The 19,355-nt window shown below is 40.2% G+C and overlaps 1 protein-coding gene across 4 annotated transcripts in view; it reads right to left on the bottom strand.

Moving 5' to 3' along the window:
* Positions 1-1,809: 1,809 nt before the first annotated feature.
* Positions 1,810-19,355, bottom strand: part of FMO5 (flavin containing dimethylaniline monoxygenase 5) — a 29,250-nt gene continuing 11,704 nt past the window's right edge. For all 4 annotated transcript variants that reach the window (XM_027767381.1, XM_006166267.2, XM_006166269.3 and 1 more), the window contains exons 6-9: positions 15,405-15,604; positions 12,537-12,889; positions 6,249-6,321; positions 1,810-2,466 (exon numbers count right to left, since the gene is read on the bottom strand). In XM_027767381.1, the coding sequence (XP_027623182.1) occupies positions 2,121-2,466; positions 6,249-6,321; positions 12,537-12,889; positions 15,405-15,604 (972 nt within the window). In that variant the 3' untranslated portion in view covers positions 1,810-2,120. The remainder of the gene's footprint in view (positions 2,467-6,248; positions 6,322-12,536; positions 12,890-15,404; positions 15,605-19,355) is intronic.

Genomic DNA, 19,355 nt, shown 5'->3' with positions numbered 1-19,355 from the left:
GAAAGAGAGAGAGAGGGAAAGTGAGAAAGCAAGCCATCATGTCCGGAATTCAAACCGTGGTCTGCCATGTGGGAGTGTCTAGTGCCTTAACCAGCACGCCACCCACTAGTCCCAGCCAATGATGCTTTTATAACCTTACATATTATAAGTAGTATGAGAGAATCAATGAATTTAGAATTATACACTTAAAAAAAAATTTGCTGTAGGGTACATACACTCATCAGAGAGAAAGGGAAAGTGAGAAAGCATCCCTCCTCCAGGGGGAATGGCCATGCATAATCCCTTCTCTTTGAATTTTGGGCATGCCTGCATATATACCTAGTGCATTTTTTCAAGCCACAGGGTCTGGAACTTAAACTGTGTAGTTGGTTATGCAGAATCTGTCTGCCTTAATTCTCAAAGGACTTTTCTCCAGGTAAATGAAGTGAAATGGCAGGCAGTTGTCCAAATAGTTATGTAATTAAGAAGTTGTAGGGCTCATATTTCTTATTCTCTTACATATATTTGTATTAGGACAGACGATACTTTCTAATGTTGTTCTTTCAGCTGTTCAAATTTATCCTTTTGTTAATTAATAGGCAGCAATCCAAAAATTTATGAATAGATTGTACCACAGCTATTTATGAGAATACAGTTGACTGGTACTTCCAATATCATTCTTCATGAAGTCCAGTGTGCCTGGCAGTTAACAGTTAGTTAACTTGTTCATGAAACAACAGAGCAAAACCACAAATGAGAAAACAAAACCATCAGCTTTACTGGAAAGTAAAACCAAGTCCTTCTTTCCATTTCATTTGCTCTGTTTTTCAGAACTACAGTGTTAACATTAAAAAAAAAAGAAAGGTAAAACCAGAATGCCCATACATTTAGTTATTATCATTTCTAACTTAACACATAAATGACCTCTTCAAATTCTTGTTAGCTAGCCCCCTGGGAAGTGAGGAGGGAGTGATCTGGAGAAAGTTAAGAGTGAAGGTAGATTATCTGTTGATGACCGTATGTATGGTCATATCCTTGACTGGATTAACATACAGTGTATTCATGCTGGGAAAATTTATTTTCTCTATTTTAAACATATACGGTGATTGAAGTAAAAACTAAGAAAAAAGATGGAGGAAGATAAACTTTTTTTTTGGGGGGGGGGTCATACTATAATGGCTAGAAGCTACTATGACAGTTCCTAAGATAAAATTTTGTTGGATCCTAACATGGGAACTAAGATAAAAAAAGGACTGCTTATTAAAAAATACCAAATTTCACAAACGAGTTGAACCTTTTGGCCTATGCTAGATTATTAAAATGACTTATGAGCCTAAAAAGTTGAAGATAGTTTCTTTATTGTGAAAATAATTTGTTGCTTAAGAGAAAAGAGTAAAAGCAAACAGGTATTAGGTACACTAGTGAATACCAAATGGAACAAAATGAAGTATCTACATATCTTTTCTTAGATACCTACAGCTATTATGACATCATTATTCTTCTTATCTCTAAGGAAACATATTTAGTTATACTATTTATTTTTTTTTAAAGACTCTTTATTTAATTTATTATTATTAATTATTCTTATTTTTAAATTTGCTATAGGGCAAATGCACTCACCAGAGAGACAGAGAGAGAGGGAAAGTGAGAAAGCAACCACTAGGTCTGAGACGCAAACCATGGTTAGCCATGTGGGAATCCAGTGCCTTAACCACCCACTGGTCCCAATTATACTATTTATAACAAACAAAAATTGGGCTTCTAATAGTAAAACCGATCCCATCAGAGGAAGATTTACACAGATTCAATCATTCCTTACACAGATACCAGTTTATGCTCCCAGGAGATTAAAGAAAAAATTATTAAACAGCTTTCACCTGTCAAGAACTATGCTAAGGACATAAAGAGTACCCAACTCTAGAGATTACTGGAAGGAAAAAGTAATGAGTCATGAAAGGAAGGGAGATGAGTCAATAAAAATGAAAAACTATGATTTCACTATAGGACAAAGAAGATAGAGGATTGGTGCTTTTAAAAAAAATGAAAGATTACTGGATGTTATGAAGGTGACAATCATTCAATCTAGGGTTTCGAAGACATCAAGATTCTCAATGAAAGCCAGGGCAATAACAACAGGACTGTTAAAAATAAGCCATAATTATAGCAAATAAAATAACAGCCAGCATAAACCTTCCCATTGTCATTACTGAAGTTTTGGAATTACTCTTTTCAATTGCTCTTGTCATCATAGGCTTCCTGATACGATCTTCTGTGGTAAGGATAGCTTTTCGAGCCCCATGCCATTTTCCAGGGCCCTGGAGACGATACTGGATTGGAGTACAGGGTCCCAGGAATAAGTATAATGCCAGCTTGGGGTCAGTGAAGGCCAGCGACAGCAGATTGGGCCTGACCCCCACCAAATCAGCAATCTCTTCCATGGTCTCTATATAGTCTCCCTGAATGGTATGACGTTGGCTTTCCACATACCTGAAGTAGAAAAGACAGAAGCCATGATCTATCAACAGTTCAATCAATCAATTGATCAGTGCTTTCTCAGTGCCTGTTATTGACTCAATACTGAGCTAGAAGCTGTGGAAAATAGAGAAGAAAGATATTTGTCATTGTCCTTAAGGATCTTATAATCTACTGGAGGAGATAAAAGATATACATGGGGACCAGCAGGTGACATGGTGGTTGAGGTGCTGGATTCCCACATTTGAGTACTGTTTGAGTCTTGGGTCCAGCAGCTTGAAATACACTGGGCTCATGTATGTGTATGCCCAGAGCCCTGGTAAGAAAATGGAGGAGAAGAGACTGTAGTGTGGCCATCCCCCTGGGCGGTGGTTTCTTACTTTCCCTCTTACTGTCTCTCTAGTAAACACACACACACACTTATGGAAAAAAACTTTTAAAAAGCAAACAAGGAAACAAAAAACAGATATACAGGAAGCAGAAATTATACGACTCTGAGTAATGATGTGGTTTTAGACTGCTAGATAGAAATGTAGAGAGGAAGTAGCTAAAGAGCTAGAATAGGTCCTTGAAGGATATGAAAGATACAGACATGATGTAAAGACAAAGGGAAGGAATATGTTACAAGCCAGTGGATGGTAGCATACAGGAATAAAGCAGGAAAGGGCATAAACATGAGCATGGCTATCAGTGAGTATTACCTGCAGCAGATGAAGCATGTAATGGAAAACAAGAATAGATATACAGAGGTGGGAATCCAGATACAGAGGATCCGATGTTATGAGAAAGAACTAATGACCAATATTCTCTCTTTTTTTAAGAGGTTTTTTTTTTTTTTTTTTGCCATAAGATATGTGCATTTGCCTGAGAGAGACAGAGACAGTGAAAGGGAAAGTGAGAACTTAACTCCCCAAGGGAGGATAGAAGCATTGCAATCCCTTCTCTTCTATTCCCCTCCTCGGATCTTGGGTACACAAGCACATGTGCCTGGTGTGATTTTCAAGCCACCAGCCATGTGGGAGTCCAGCAACACAATTACTACGCCATCTGCTGGTTGGTCCCACAATATTCTTAATTTGGGGAGCCTCAATTATTTTATGAGGGCAGCAGTGATGGGGTTCACAGAACAGGACTTCCCAGAGCCAATGTTAATTTGAAATCCTGAAAGGATAAGGAGGATGACTTTTCCTACAAAAGGAAGTGGCTCTCTAAGTGGAGCCAAATGGAATGATTACAAGTGCAGATTTGAGGATCTACGGACTTTAGGGAGGAAATTTACATGTTTTACTTTCTAAAAAGGAAAGAACAGTGGAATAGAAAGAAAGTGGGAGAAAAGTCAAGCTAATTGAGATTGAGAAATCAGAAAATAAAAATAGGAAAAAAAATGATAGAAAAATACATTTCAGGTAGAACTAGTGAGATGGAATTCCAGAGCTGCTGCCAGATGGTCAGAACTTTATCAAAATGGAACTAGAGTTTAGGAAAGAAGACAAGATAGGAAATACTTTGACGGCTTTCCCTTATGGATGTTATAATTGGCTCAAGAGCTTGTAAGGATGCATTTATTTATCCTAAAGTACTAGGTCAAGAATTGTAGTATTCATGGCTTCACAAGAGAGATTCACTAATTCCTGCATTGTAGAATTGTTATGAGGATTAAATAAGCTCATGCTTAAAAAACACTTATTGTGGGACCAGCAGTTAGCGTAATGGCTATGTCGCTGGACTCCCATGTAGTCCACTGTGATTTGAGTCCCAGACTTGGTGGTTTAAACTCATGCCAGGAGCATGTACGTGCATGCCCAAGATCCTGAGGAGAATGGAGGAGAAGGGGTTGTGGTGTAGCCATCCCCCCTGGGGGATGATTTCTCATTTTCTGTCTCTCTGTCTCTTTCTGGTGAGCGCACGCGCCCTATAGCAAAAACCTTTCCCCTCCCCCCCCAAAAAAAACACTTAATATGAGAACATAGTTGACCTTCAATGAAGGTTAAATTATATCCTTGGGTACTGCTTACAGTCAGAAGGTGGTTAGACAAAAATAAGTCAAAGGAAAGAGAGGAGTAAAGTTGAAATAATATAATTCAGTGCCAGAAAAGAAAGAAAGCATTCCAAGAAGGAAGAGATATTTCAAAGTAACAAATACAGTAGTGAGAGGGAAGAAAATGAAATTGGTCATGGATGACCTTCAAGAGAGAAGTTTGAAGAGTAAGAATGGAAGTTTCAATGCAAGGGGCTTAGGAGAGAGCAAAGAGTAAGAATTTGAAGAATATATCACACACATTTGGCAGTGAAAGGTAAGAGAAAAATAGATGAGCACCTGGAAAGAAAAATAAGGTGAAATAGAAACTTTCTATTCCTTCCTGATAGAGGAGGGTTATACTATTAAACTCAGTTGAAGAAAATCAGTCTTTAGAACTAGAATGATTGTGTCTCTGACTTTTCCACAATAATTCGGCAACTAACATCAACATGCACTTTGTCCAAATAAAAAACACCTAGTGATTAGTTCAGGTTTTGAAATTCAGACTCCTAAATTACCATTCACCAAAATACTAAGCAGCTGGCTGATGTTACCACTTTCACAAATCGTGCTGACTATTCATGCCATAAGCCACTGTGACCTAACTGTATTGTAACATGATGGCAGCCAGCATTGTGGTCATTGAAGATTTGTAAATCAACCTACACATTTGCAGTTTGACCATATCTACCTCTCACTGATTCAATGCCACTCTTCCTCACTTTGGCAGCTTTACCAATATTTCAAGTAATCCTCACAAAAAGAATACACCTAATTTTCTCTCCATGGGATTTTTTTCTTGTTTGACTTTTAGGCCCTAAATACAGGATTTTTTTTTTTTAGAGAGAGATTTTTTGTGGGGGCCAGCAGGTGGCATGGTGGTTAAGGGCACTGAACTCCCACATGGCCTACTGCAGTTAGAGTCACAGACCTGGCTGCTTACTTTCTCACTTTCCCTCCCCGCCCCCCATTCTGTCCCTCTCTGGTCAAATTAAAATCCTCTCTGGTCAAATTAAAAATAAAATAAAATAATAAAATAAAATAAATAAAAGAATTCTTTAAAAAAAATAAGAGATTTTTGCTATAGGGCACGTGCACTCCTGGAGAGACAAAAGTAAGAAATCACCCCCTAAGGGGGATGGCCACACCACAGTCCTTTCTCCTCATTTGTTCTCTTGGGATTTTGGGCACACATGCACATGCACCTGGCATGAATTTCAAGCCTCCAGGTCTGAGAATTGAACCACTGTCAGCCATGTGGGAGTCCAGCGACATAACCATTACACTATCTGCTGGTCCCCTTAAACAGAATTTTAAACACTTTTCTTAAGCTTTTTTCTCCTTTCACTTCCATAGTCAAACTACTAGTGCTTTTTCGCCATCCTTTTGCCACAAACTATTAATTCCTTTTCTTCCAAAATATAATCTAAATCCTTAAGCTGTCAGAAGAAAGCTAACTGTAGTACAATAATACTCCTACTAAAATATAGAGGGGCCAGAAGTGACACTGTGGTAAAAAAACAACACTCTGTGAGGCAGTCTCACATAAAAAGGTTCTCTCTTGTGGGTGCAGAGAACCAGAGTATGCTAGGGACATTCTTGCCCTTGACCCGTGACTGGCTGCAGCCTGGGGGTGGATTACAGTACTGGAACCCTGTTGGGAATGCTCTCTCTTTTTTCTTTCTGTCTCTCTAGCTTATGGAAGAAATAAATTTTAAAAGAGAGAGAAATAAGTAGGAAAAAAGCACCTATCTATCTTATTGGGAAAATTTCTTACCTTTTTTTCATTTCCTCTTGAGCCTTAGATATTTCTGACATCATTTCACTTTGTGAGGGCAGTGTCTTTAGTCCTAAAGAGAAAAATTTTAAGTTTAAGTATAAATTTTTTTTTTGGAACAATAATCCAATTAACAATGACTACGCTATGGAGAATTCAAAGAAATACAGGATAGTTTCTGTACTCAAGGGAGTTAACAATTCACTTGATCATCTTACCCTGTCGCCACCACAGTACAATGATGTTAGCATCTCTAACTTGGCATATTCTATTGACACTTTGTCTTTGTAAGCTATTTCTCCTACTCTGCTTATACCTGCCTCCTTCCTAACATTGTCTTTCCGTTGAGAAATGAAATGTAATATGGACATGAGGAAATGATAAATGGCCTTAAAAACACATGCAAAATTAGGTACAAAGTAAAAGAGCATGGGAATGGGGGAACACACCTGTACCTGAACCCTTGATAACAAAGAGGCTTTGGACCAGCAGTTAGCGTAATGGCTATGTTGCTGAACTCCCATGTAGCTGACCATGGTTCAAGTCCCGGACCTGGTGGCTTAAACTCACACCAGGCGTGTGTGCATGCGTGCCCAAGATCCTGAGAGGACAATGGAGGAGAAGGAATTGCAGTGTGGCCATCCCCCCGGGGGGTGATTTCTCACTTTCCTTCTCCAAAAAAGAAGATATGAGTGCTTAGTACCCACTGCTTCCATAGCACCACCTCTACATCGATGTTGGAGCATCTGTTCAGAATACAGTAAATATCTGCTGAACAAACAAACACATTATATGTCTGTTTTCTTGTCTGCCTTACTTGCTTGACGCTGAGTTCCATAAAGATAGTCATTTTCTGGTTGGCCATATTTGTATCTCCAGCACCTGAGGGCCTGGTACATACTAAGTGGTCAGTAAATGTAAGCTGAACAGTGTTGTTGGACACAGTGGGGAATTGAAATTCAGGAATTTTTCCAAGCCAAGGTGAGAAGGAAGAGAGCTCAAATGACAGCTCTGTGACAGTATGCCTTTCATTCTTCTCTCAGGAAGACTATATATGTGTAATCCTGATTTGTCCTTGCACATTTCAGTGAAAACATAACGAGAGAAGAGATATGGCTGCCATTCTGCAGTTCTAGTCCAGTCCAACTTTTCTTTTTTCATTTTGCTATAGGGTGCATGTACTCTCCAGAGAGTAAGAGACAGAGAGAGAGAGAGAGAGAGGGAGGGAGGAAGTGAGAAAGTACCCCCTAGGGAGGATGACCACACCGCAATCCCTTGTTCTCCACTATCCTCTTGGGACTTTAGGCACATGTGCACACGTGCCCTATACGTTTTTCAAGGCCCCAGGTCTGGGACTCAAACCATGCAGTCAGCTATGTGGGATCCAGCCACCATGCCAGCTGGCGGCCCAGCCCAGTCTTTCATCATGAGTAGAAATTGAGTAAAGTAGTTCATAAGCTGAGATCCTCAAATAAGTTTCTACTACAGAGTTTCGAACATCATTTATCTCAATGCTGAACTGGTATTTGTTTGAACAGACATTTATTAGATATCTTTTATGTGCTATGCTTTGAATACAAAGGCAACTCCACATTTGATTCCTTCATTTTAAAAGCTTTCAATATTCTACTAAGAGAGGGAGCAATTATATGCATAGGGTATTTCTGTACAGTAAGACCTAAAGGAAAGGCATAGTAAAAAGAACTGCAGAAGCAAAAGCACAGGGTATGAGGGTCCCTGCTGTGTTTGACTATTAGTGGGTAAGTCATCCAGTGCATCTAGGAGATTGTACAATGTATAACAAAGACTAGTGAAAGATGAGTCTGGAAAAGCAGACTGTTCCCAATTTGTGGAGGGACTTGAATGCCATACTTTAACATACCACCTTCTGTAATCCAGAGAATTGGCAGCACTTGATATGGTTTTCTTTCTTTTTTCTTTTTGCTATAGGGCACATGCGCTCGCCAGACAGAGAGACAGAAAGTGAGAAATCACTCCCCAGGGGGATGGCCATGCCGCAATCCCTTCTCCTCCATTCTCTTCTTGGGCTCTTGGGCATTCCCCTCTCCTCCATTGTCTTCTTGAGATCTTGGGCACACATGCACACGTGCCCGGCGTGAGTTTTAAGCCACCGGGTCCGGGACTCGAACCGTGGTTGACTATGTGGGAATCCAGCAACATAGCCATTATGTTAACTGCTGGACCCAGAACTTGATATGGTTTTCAAGGAAAGAAAGTTGCTGAGTGAGAGCAGAATACTTGTGAGAGCTGCAAAAGAGGCAAAGGAAAAAGAACCTAGGTTTCAACAAGGCAAGGAAGTAGGGTCAATGTTCTAGAAAAGGATGGAATATTTTCTTGACAAAAGAACAACTCCAGAGAGTAAAGGCAGGAGGAAAAAACAACTTGGTAGGGGAAGGACAGGCCAGAGATGGAGGCAGGCTGAGTTGGGCAGACATGAAAGAATAGGAGAAACTAGTCAACACTATTTGTAATGGACACCGTGAAGGCAGAATTCAGGAATGAGAAAGGCAAGAATTTGGTAGGTAGACACGTAAGCCCATGGATATGATGAAAAACTCAAGGTTTCTATTGGAAGTTTGATAAAGTTATAGGAACTTGTCTGAAGAGTTCTGAGTATTCAAAGAAAACTGGAGGAATTAGCACTAGCTTCCGCTGCATAGGAAACTGAACTGTTGTACATTTTTCCCACAGTCCTCTAATCCATAATCATAATGCAAACTCTTCCACATGCTCTTTTTCCCTGTTCCTATTCACAGTTCACTTAGTCATGAAATAACCCCAGTATATATAGTATACAAAGATGCTGTTGGCCATTTTATGGAAACTTTCTCCCTTTATTTAATTCCCCAATTTAAAAAAAATCCATTTAAGATGGTTAGAATAAAGACAACCTAATGGAATTCTTGCATTTGATTGTTGGTTCAGTGCTTTCAGGTGTACATGATCTACTGAACAGGATTTTAAGGAATTAAGAAACATTAGAAATTTTGCAAAATTAGGAAAGATTTTTGATCTATCAGTTTTAACACACTGCTGCTGCTTTTTCTTCTTCTTTTTTTTTCCCCCTCTGCTACCATGAAGATCTTCACTAGTGAGGAGAAAGCTATAATTCCAACAAGAACTCTGAATAATTTTATCTAAACATTAATAATGACAGAAATTTTTATTATAGTAGCTATAGAATCAAATAATTTCTTCTTTATAAAACTATGAAGGGGACGGGACCAGAAGTTGGCGTAATGGCTATGTCACTGGACTCCCATGTAGTCAACCGCAGGTGGAGTCCCGGACCTAGTAGCCTAAACTCATGCCAGGCACGTGTGTGTGCGTGCCCAAGACCCTGAGAGGAGGATGAGGGAGAAGGGATTGCGGCATGGCCATCTTCCTGGGGGGTGATTTCTCCCTTTCTGTCTCTCCGTTTCTTTCTGTCTTTCTGATGAGAGCATGCGCCCTATAGCAAAAACCTCTCCAAAAAAAACTATGAAGGAGAGCCGGCAGGTGGCATGGTGGTTAAAGGTGCTGGACTCCCACATGGCTGACCGCAATTCAAGTCCCAGACCTGGCGGCTTGCTTTCTCACTTGCTCACTCGCTCCCCTGCCCCCCACTCTGTTTCCTCTCTGGTCAAATTTTTAAATAAATAAATAAATAAATAAATAAAGTTAAATAAAATGATTCTTTTTTTTAAAAAAAAAAAACACCTATGACGGTTGAGATCAGCAGATGGTGTAATGGTTATGTTGCTGGACTCCCACATGGCCGACTGTGGTTCAAGTCCTGGACCCAGTGTCTTGAAACTCATACCATGGGCATGTACATGTGTGCCCAAAATCCTGAGAGGATGGAGGAGAAGGGATTTGCAGCATGGTCATTTCCCCAGTGAGGGGGGGGATGAGTTTTAATTTTCTATCTGTCTCTCTAGTGAGTCTACTTGCCCTAAAGCAAAAAAATCTCTCTAAAAGAAAAAAATAAACTATGAAGGCCATCTGATTTCTCTCTATTCTGAAGCTTGAATCTACTCTATAACCTTCTGCCCATAAGACCATCCAGACATTAGGCATCTTTTTCCTATTCAGCTTGGATTCCTCATAATTTCAGAGGCAGCCCATTCCATCTCAGAGTAGTATAGGCTGATAGGAAAATATATATATATTTTTAAGTGTAAAACTGATATTGTGCAACCTTCAAGATTTCATGTTTATGTTCTAGATTAGAACCTTTGAAGCTATGCTAAATAAATCTAATCCTTCTTCCATAGGCCATCCCGTCGAATATTTGAGAGAGCTCTCCTATCTCCTCTGAACTTTATCTTCTCCAGGCTAAACTTATCCAGTTTCTTCAGTTGTACTTCAAATGGCACATTTTCAAATCCCTTAAACCATTCTCTCTCTCCTTATTTAGTGCATTCCAACTTCATTTTTAAAATATGTCTTTGGGACAGATGTACTTAAGGGGAAAGTTTAAAAGAATTTGCCACATAAATGGTTGCAGATATAAGTAGTTGCAGAATTTAAGTGGGTTGGGACCAGCAGTTAGCGTAATGGCTATGTCGCTGAACTCCCACGTGGTCGACCGCGGTTCGCGTCCTGGACCCGGTGGCTTAAACTCACGCCGGGCGTGTGTGCATGCATGCCCAAGATCCCAGGAGGAGAATGGAGTAGAAGGGATTGCAGCGTGACCATCCCCCCTGGGGGGTGATTTCTCACTTTCTATCTCTCTGTCTCTGTCTGTCTGGCGAGCGCACGCGCCCTATAGCAAAAAACCTCTCCAAAAAAAAAAAAAGAATTTAAGTGGGTTAAGGAGACTGAAAATGACCTACTGTTTCAATAGTGTTTTGGTAATATGTTTGTACAAATCATACTTACAATAACATACACACACACATACTTATACTGTGATATCACATACTTACTGAAAGGAATAACAAATATTAAAATACATATATATTAAAATATGTCTTTGGATGTTATCTGTCATCTATAGAGAATAATTGTCATGTTCTAGGACATCACAATTTGTTAATGATGCTAAATTAAATTAAGTTTTGGAAGCCATAACATTCTGCTGACTCATATTGACCCTACTATCCCAAACCCCAAAGTATTTTTTTCTCATATATTCTTAACCAAACTAAAAGAGAGGACCTAAGTGGTGAAAGTGAAAATGTGAGTGAGTATTTTACATTCTGGACTTGTCTCAAACTCGGTCTTAATTTTTGGCTGAAATCAAGCCAAACCATAGGGAGCAGCCCAGATCTGAGCAAACATGGTGACCTTTAGACACATGTAGAAACACGGTTCCATGGGCAGTCATTTGCAAGGCAATGAACACAACTAACATGTGAATACGCTAGCTCCCTCTATGTTCCAAAATTCCAGAGCACAGTATTGGCTAAAGGAAGTCACGTGTTAATCAGAATGGGCCTGCAAATACAAGAGAAAACTTACATAGAACTACATGTGCCAGGTGTCTTTGCATCTTCCACCACTTAACATCTAAAAACAACTGGCTTTGCATTCCACTTCCCTTCCCCGCTTTTCTGCCCTTTAAAAGAATAAACCTGGGAATAGTCTGGGGCTTCCGCTGCCTCCATCAGAGGAGTATGAACCACCCAATCCTCACTTTTCTCTACATATATGTCTTTGTGTGTTTATGTTTATTTTCTAATCCGCAGCTGCCCACCCCCAGAGCACGTGCTCATTCGTTTATTTTCTAATCCGCAGCTGCCCACCCCCCCAGAGCACGTGCTCATTCAGCCGTGCGAGACATAGCATTAAAGCATTTTGTTTATTTTCTAATCCGCAGCTGCCCACCCCCAGAGCACGTGCTCATTCAGCCATGCGAGACATAGCATTAAAGCATTTCTATAGTTGATTCTCTCTATCTGTAATTAAAGGAAATGAAATTCTTTTACTTCAAAAATACAGACCATTTATCTAAAATCTAGATGGGTGGGTTGTAGGCTGGAGCACATAGTGGAATCACCTGAGAAACATTTTTTTTCAAAGATTTTATGCTACCCAGGAACTATTAAAATATCACTAGTATAGGATCAAAGCACGCCTAGTTTGAAAAAATTTCCCAAGTGATTCTGATGTATGTCCATGGTTAGAAATTACCACCTTAGAGTCACTCAAAAAATAAATTCGTGCTAGCCACCATTATATACATACATAGATAATGCTGTCTCTAGCTATTGAAAAGCAAGTACATAAACAGAACTAAACATACCACTAAGAATTAAGTAGTCAGTTTGCGTGGTTACTTACCTTTAAATACTTGAGTGGCCCAGCGTCCTTGGAGCTCGGCAATAGGCATAATGGCTCCCAGAGGCTGGATTAAGCCTATGATTGCAAGAGTTGGCTTTTCCAGGTTAGGGGGGAAGACCTTTTTGTACAAAGATATCTTGTTTTTGACCACTTTCACTGAATCGTCAAGAAAAGGAAAGTCAAAGCTATAGCCTGTAGCAAAGATCACAGCATCAATGTTATCTTCCCTGGAGCCGTCCTCGAATATGGCTGCTGTCTCTGTGAATTCCTTCACATTTCCTTTCACCTTCACCAAGCCAGAAATGATACGATTTGGCAGGTCATCATTTACTGTTGGATGCTGACTCAGAGCTCTGTGAATGGTGATAAAGACCAAGAGATGGAGAAAAGAGTGATTGTGGGGAGATAGAGAAATCATTTCCATGTAAGTAAAATTTTGCTTTGGTGGAGGTGATTAAACACTATGCCAATGGACTTCTCTTTGGACTATTCGTGAAATTTGGGAAAGGTCCAATTTACACCAGCTTGACACAGATCAGGATCTCAAAGAAGAATTTGGACCCTGGATGGCACTAAAAGAAAATATTGGAGGAATGGTAAAAAGAGTCTTATTGAGGGGGGGTATATGTATATTTTTAACTAATATTTTGTGATATAAGGCCACAAGCCACATATCAAAAAGTCTGACCCACTAGCCTGAACATTCTATTCAGTCTCTTTTCCAGTTTCAAAAGCCTAAGAGCTATACTTAGATAATCATTTTCCAAACTGTAATAAAATATATGTGTATATCAATTTACCATTTATAAATTTCTTTTACCTATCTTATTTGAGACTTACACAAGAGGAAGGAGGCTGGAGAAGTCTTATTATCCAGGTTTTATAGATGAAGACACTTGAGGTTAAATGAACTGTCCAGTGCTATACAGAACTGGATTTTAGAATTTATGACAAAAGTGTTTTTGAACTCTCTAGGCATACCTTGGGCCTATCATTTCATGTTTCCTAGGGACAGCATAGAACAAGGTTGCAAAAGAATAATAATAAATAAGGCATGTTTCTAGTATCCTGGATCTTTCTAAAAGGTAGTCTTAATTCCTTAGTCCAAAATAAATAGATTCCGCAAATAATCTGCCTGTCATCTTCAGACAGAGCTGTGCTAGCCTCAGGAATATTATATGTGTAAACAGGTATTACTGGTTTGTTGTATTTCATTGTTCTTTGACTATAATTGTTAGGTAGATTCTGTTCTGCATTCCTACTTCATGATTTCATCTTTCTGTCTGTATCTACTCCTGTTCACTAACAGTACCATCACCCACATAGTTGACCATGTCACAAAATTGTGACTCTCATATCTAGTCATCAAGACTTTTCCCTTTTTCCCATTAACATCTCAGAATGGTTTATCTACTTCCTATTTCAGTTGGATTATTACAGGGCATGTGCGCTCGCCAGACAGACAGAGAGAGACAGAGACAGAAAGCGAGAAATCACCCCCGGGGGGGATGGCCACACCGCAATCCCTTCTCCTCCATTCTCCTCTCGGGATCTTGGGCACGCACGCACAAGCGCCCGGCGTGAGTTTTAAGCCACCGGGTCTGGGACGCGAACCGCGGTCGACTACATGGACGCGAACCGCAGTCGACTACATGGGAGTCCAGCGACATAGCCATTATGCTAAAAGCTGGTCCCTACATTTCTTTTATTTTGGAGAGCTTTTTGCTATAGGGCATGTGTGCTCACCAGAAAGACAGAGACAGAGAGACAGAAAGCAAGAAATCACCCCCCAGGGGGGATGTCCACGCCGCAATCCTTTCTCCTTCATTCTTTTCTCAGGACCTTGGGCACGCCTGCACATGCACCTGGTGTGAGTTTTTAGTTGTCAGGTCTAGGACTCGAACTGTGGTTGACTATGTGGGAATCCAGTGACAATCATTACGCCATCTGCTGGTCCTAAGATTCATTTCTTGAGTCTGCTATTTATTACTCGTGTTGATCTGTAGAAACTTAATGACATGTTTTTCTATGCAAAAATGCATCTTGACTTTCCCAACAACCCAATATAAAATGGAGATGAAACAGTACCAAGCTATAAGCCTATTGTAAATATTAAGTGAGACAGCTGTAAATATTAAGTGAGACAATGCATGCAACTCTCATTTAGCACTGTGCTTGTCCTATAGAAAGTCTAAACAAAAATAATTTGTTATCATATGTATTAGTATTACTAGTGAGTCTTTTCTTTCTGTGTTTCATGGCCACTATAATTCCTGGCCCACAGCAAATGCTCGATGTTTCTTGGATGACTGAATGAATGATACAATACCATCTGCCACCATGTTGTTACTATCGGTCATCATGTAAGAACTGACACTTAAGGAAATGAGAAAATGGCTAATGCCAAGGAGAATCCTAGATTGCAAACTTACCAGACCTGCAGATCTTAGACTTTGATCTAAGACTTTGGGGGACAAGGTAGATATCTGATTTCAAAGTCTGTGGCTTTTCTTAATGTATGGGTAGCTCTAATTTTTTTCTTAGATTTTTTGCTATAGACTAAGTGTGTTCATGCGAGAGACAGGGAGACAGAGAGTGAGAAATCACCTAGCAGGGGCCTGGCTACACCGTAATCCCTTCTCCTCCATTTTCCTCTCAGGACTTTGGGCACACATGCACACTCGCCGGTGTGAGTTTCAAGCCACCAGGTCCAGAACTCAAACTGGCTGGCTATGCGGGAGTCTGTGATGTAACCATTGCGCCATCTGCTGGTCCCAGTGTATGGGTAGATCTACTATTAGCCTGTGTAAATAGCTCTTCTTCACATGACTTGGCCATCACCACTCTATGCACATCCTAGGAACATACCTGTGTTTAGGCTTCAGGCCAAACATTTCGTGGTCAAATCTTTGGTTCATCTTTCTTTCCAAATACGCATTTTTAAGTGATTGGCTACACATCTTCGTCAAAAAATATTTAAATCGAGATGAGAACAATACATCAAAAGGATATCCATGATCTCCTACACGATTCAGGATCCAAGCCCCTCTCCTGGTACTAAGGAAAACCTGTAGCACGGAAAAAATTGTTCGCTTATGTCATGTCACTCTAGCTCACAAATCTTCAAAAGTATTGGTTTTCTTTAAAATCAAATTTAAATTCATTAGTCTGGCTTCTTAGTCCTTCTACAATCTTTTCTTTTCTTTTTTAATTTCCAACCACTTTCCATTCCTGAACACTAAGTTTACAATTAAACTCGTATATTGACTTTTTTTGAGAGAAATTTTTGCTGTAGGGCACGTGCACTTACCAGAGACACAGAGAAAGAGAGATAGAAAACAAGAAATCCTCCCTTAAGGGGATGGCCATGCCACAATTCCTTCTCCTCCATTCTCCTCTTAGAATTTTGGGCATGCATGGATATGGAGTGAGTTTTAAGTCCCTGAGTCTGGAACTGGGATCTGAGGTTGCCCATGTGGAAGTCCAGTGACACAATCATTGCACTATTTGCTGGGCTCATGTATATTCAGTTCTAAGACAATGTCTTGTTCTTGGGGTGAGCAGGTGGTGTGGTGGTTAAGGGTGCTAAGCTCCCACCTGGCTGACCATGGTTCGAGTCCCAAACCTGGGGTCTTGCTTTCTTACTTTCCCTCTTTCTCTCTCTCTTTCTCTCTCTCTCTCTGTCTGTCTCTCTGGAAATATTATAATAATAAAGTTAAATAAAATAATTTAAAAAAATATTTCTCATTCTGATCCACCACTGCATTTTTTTTTTTTTGAGAGGTTTTTGCTATAGGGCATGTGTGCTCTTTTTTTTTATAGGATGCGTGCACTTGCCAGAAAGACAGAGATAGAAAGCGAGAAATCACCCCCCGGGAGGATGGCTATGCTGCAATCCCTTCTTCTCCATTCTCCTCTTGGATCTTGGGCATGCACGTACATGCGCCTGGCGTGAGTTTAAGCCACTGGGTCTGGGACTTGAACTGCAGTCGACTACATGGGAGTTCAGCAACATAGCGATTACACTAACTACTGTTCCCAACCACTGCATTTTTTAATGCTGTTGTGCTTGCCTAAAAAGCCCTCTCTTCTCTTAATTCTACAAAGTGTATGCATTTTTAAAAAGAATTATTTATTTATTTATTTATTTATTTTATTTGTTATTATTTTTTAATTTGACCAGAGAGAGACAGTGAGAGGAAAGGAAAGTGAGAAAACAAGCCACCAGATCCAGGCTCAAACCAAGGTCGGCCATGTGGGAGTCCAGCACCTTAACCACCACACCTTCTGCCAGCCTCAAACCTATGTATTTTTTAAGTGTTATTTATTTCATTTTATTTATTACTAGTAATATTTTTTTAATTTGCTATAGGGCACATTTAGTCACCAGAGAGACACAAAGAGAGGGGAGGGAAAGTGAGAAAGCAAGCTGCAGGATCTGGAACTCATACATGGTTGGCCATGTAGGAATCCAGTGAGAAATCTCCCTCCAGGGGGGATGACCACACCGCACTCCCTTCTCCTCCAGCTCCATTCTCCTCTTGGGATTTGGGCGCACATGCACTTGGCGTGAGTTTAAGCCACTGAGTCCAGCACTTGAACCACAGTCAACTACATGGGAGTCCAGTAACATAGCCATTATGACAACTACTGGTCCCTCAGCCTATGTCTTTTTAATATCACAGTTGAGACTGTCTCTCATGAAGACACCACTGACCATTCAGGATGATGGTTTTCTCTGTCTTCTCTGTACTTTTCCAGGACCTATTACCTGTGAAACTTGTTAAAAGTTCAAAAATGGGGGCCAGCAAGTGGTGTGGTAGTTAAGGCTCTGGACTCAGACAAGGCCAACCATGATTCAAGTTCCAGAACTGGTGACTTGAAAAGTCATGCCAGGCATGTACATGTGCTTGCCCAGAGTCCCAATAGGAGAATGGAGAAGGGATTGCAGCCTGGTCATCCTCCCTGAGAAATGACTTCTCACTTTCTATCTCTCTTTCCCCATCTCTCTCTCTTTCTCTATTTCTATTTTTCTGTGGTGAGCACATGAGTCCAATGGCAAAAACGTAAATAAATACATACATACGTAAAACCCAAATATGGGGCCAGCAGGTGGTATGATGATTAGGGTACTGGACTCCCACATGGTCAAACACAGTTCAAGTCCCAGAGCCAGTGGCTTGAAACTAACACTGAGCATGTGTATATGCATGCCCAAAATCCCAGGAGGAGAATGAAGAAGGACTGTGTCATGGCCAACCCCCTGGGGGGTGATTTCTTGCTTTCCCTCTCATTGGCTCTCTGGTAAAAACCTAAAAGAAAAAAAATCCAAATATGGGGCTGGATCCATAGTGCAGAAGTTAAATGCTGTACATGGAGAGCCAAATCCCATACAGCCAACTGTAGTTTGAATCTGAGTCCCAGCCCCAGCGACTTGAAAAATACACTGGGTGTATGTGTGTGTGCTCCAAATCCTGATGGGATGGAAAAAGGGAGGGGAAAAAAAAGACTGTGACACGAACATTCCCTACTGGGGACTGCATTCTCTCTCTTGTTGTCTCTCTCCCTCTCTCTCTCTGGCAAATGTACCTGCCACCTGGCAATTTTTAAGAAAATCTACGTATGTACAACTATTATATGTAAATTAGAAATTACAATAAGAAAAAGGAACTCATTAAAAATATCATGGAGTCCCAAATCCTCACCTTTTTTGACATTGACATTATTTGCAGTATTACAAAAATTCTTGGTTTGGGGGCTGGCAGGTGACATGGTGGTTAAGGGCACTGGACTCCCACATGGCTGACTGGTTTGAGTCCTAGACCTGGTGGTTTGCTTTCTCACGTTCCCTCTCTCTTTCTCTCTCTCGCTCTGTCCCTCTATGATCAAATTAAAATAAATAAGTAAATAAATAAAGTTAAATTAAATAATTCTTTTTAAAAATCCTTGTTGTTTATGATTCATATCGATATGAAACTTTCTACACTCTTAATTTCTATCTGTTCAAGTGTGTTTTTTCAAGGGTGGGAGGTATAGCAACACATCTTTTAGCCTCCCCGCACATTGTTGCTTCTATTTATTGAAATTTATGACCTATAAGTCACTGTGCTAGGCCCTTTACCTATAAATAGATTCTTATTTAATCAACACAACCTGTCATTTAGGGCCAGCCGGTGGCATGGTGGTTAAGTTGCTGGACCGAAAATGGTTTTGAGTCCTGGACCTGGCAGCTTGTTTTCTCAATTTCCTTTCTTTCTCTCTGTCCCTCTCTGGTAAGTGCACATGCCCTATAGCAATTTTAAAATTTAAAATAATAATAATAATAAATAAAATTAAATAAATCTTTTTTTTTTTTTTTTTTTTTTTTTAGAGAAAGAGATTTTTTTGCTATAGGCTGAGTGTGCTCACCAGAGAGGCAGAGCCAGAAAGTGAGAAATCAACCCCCAGGGAAATGGCCACTCCGCAATCCCTTCTCCTCCATTCTCCTCTCAGGATTTTGGGCACACATGTACACACACAGTGGCGTTTCAAGCTGCTGGGTCTGGGACTGGGACTGTGGTCAACTGTGTGGGAGTCCAGTGACATAACCATTTTGTCATCCACTGGTCTCAATAAAAAACTCTTTTAAAAAAAGAAGTACGTCATTGATTATTTAGTGGGAAAAAATTTAAGATTGCTAGTAGAGCAACAGGAAGGCAGTCAATCTTTCTGAGTCCACTGTTCCTTTAAGATCCATGTTCAGAACTGAGAAAACTTCGAAATTCAATTACCTGGCAAAGTACACTCTTCCTCTATATTACAAAAACTCCTGGCAACAGT

This window comes from Tupaia chinensis, unplaced genomic scaffold (genome assembly GCF_000334495.1).
Source record: "Tupaia chinensis unplaced genomic scaffold, TupChi_1.0 Scaffold144247_1, whole genome shotgun sequence".
Taxonomy (NCBI): domain Eukaryota; kingdom Metazoa; phylum Chordata; class Mammalia; order Scandentia; family Tupaiidae; genus Tupaia; species Tupaia belangeri.
The sequence above is the reverse complement of the archived record's forward strand: the minus strand, read 5'-3'. Positions and strand labels throughout refer to the sequence as shown.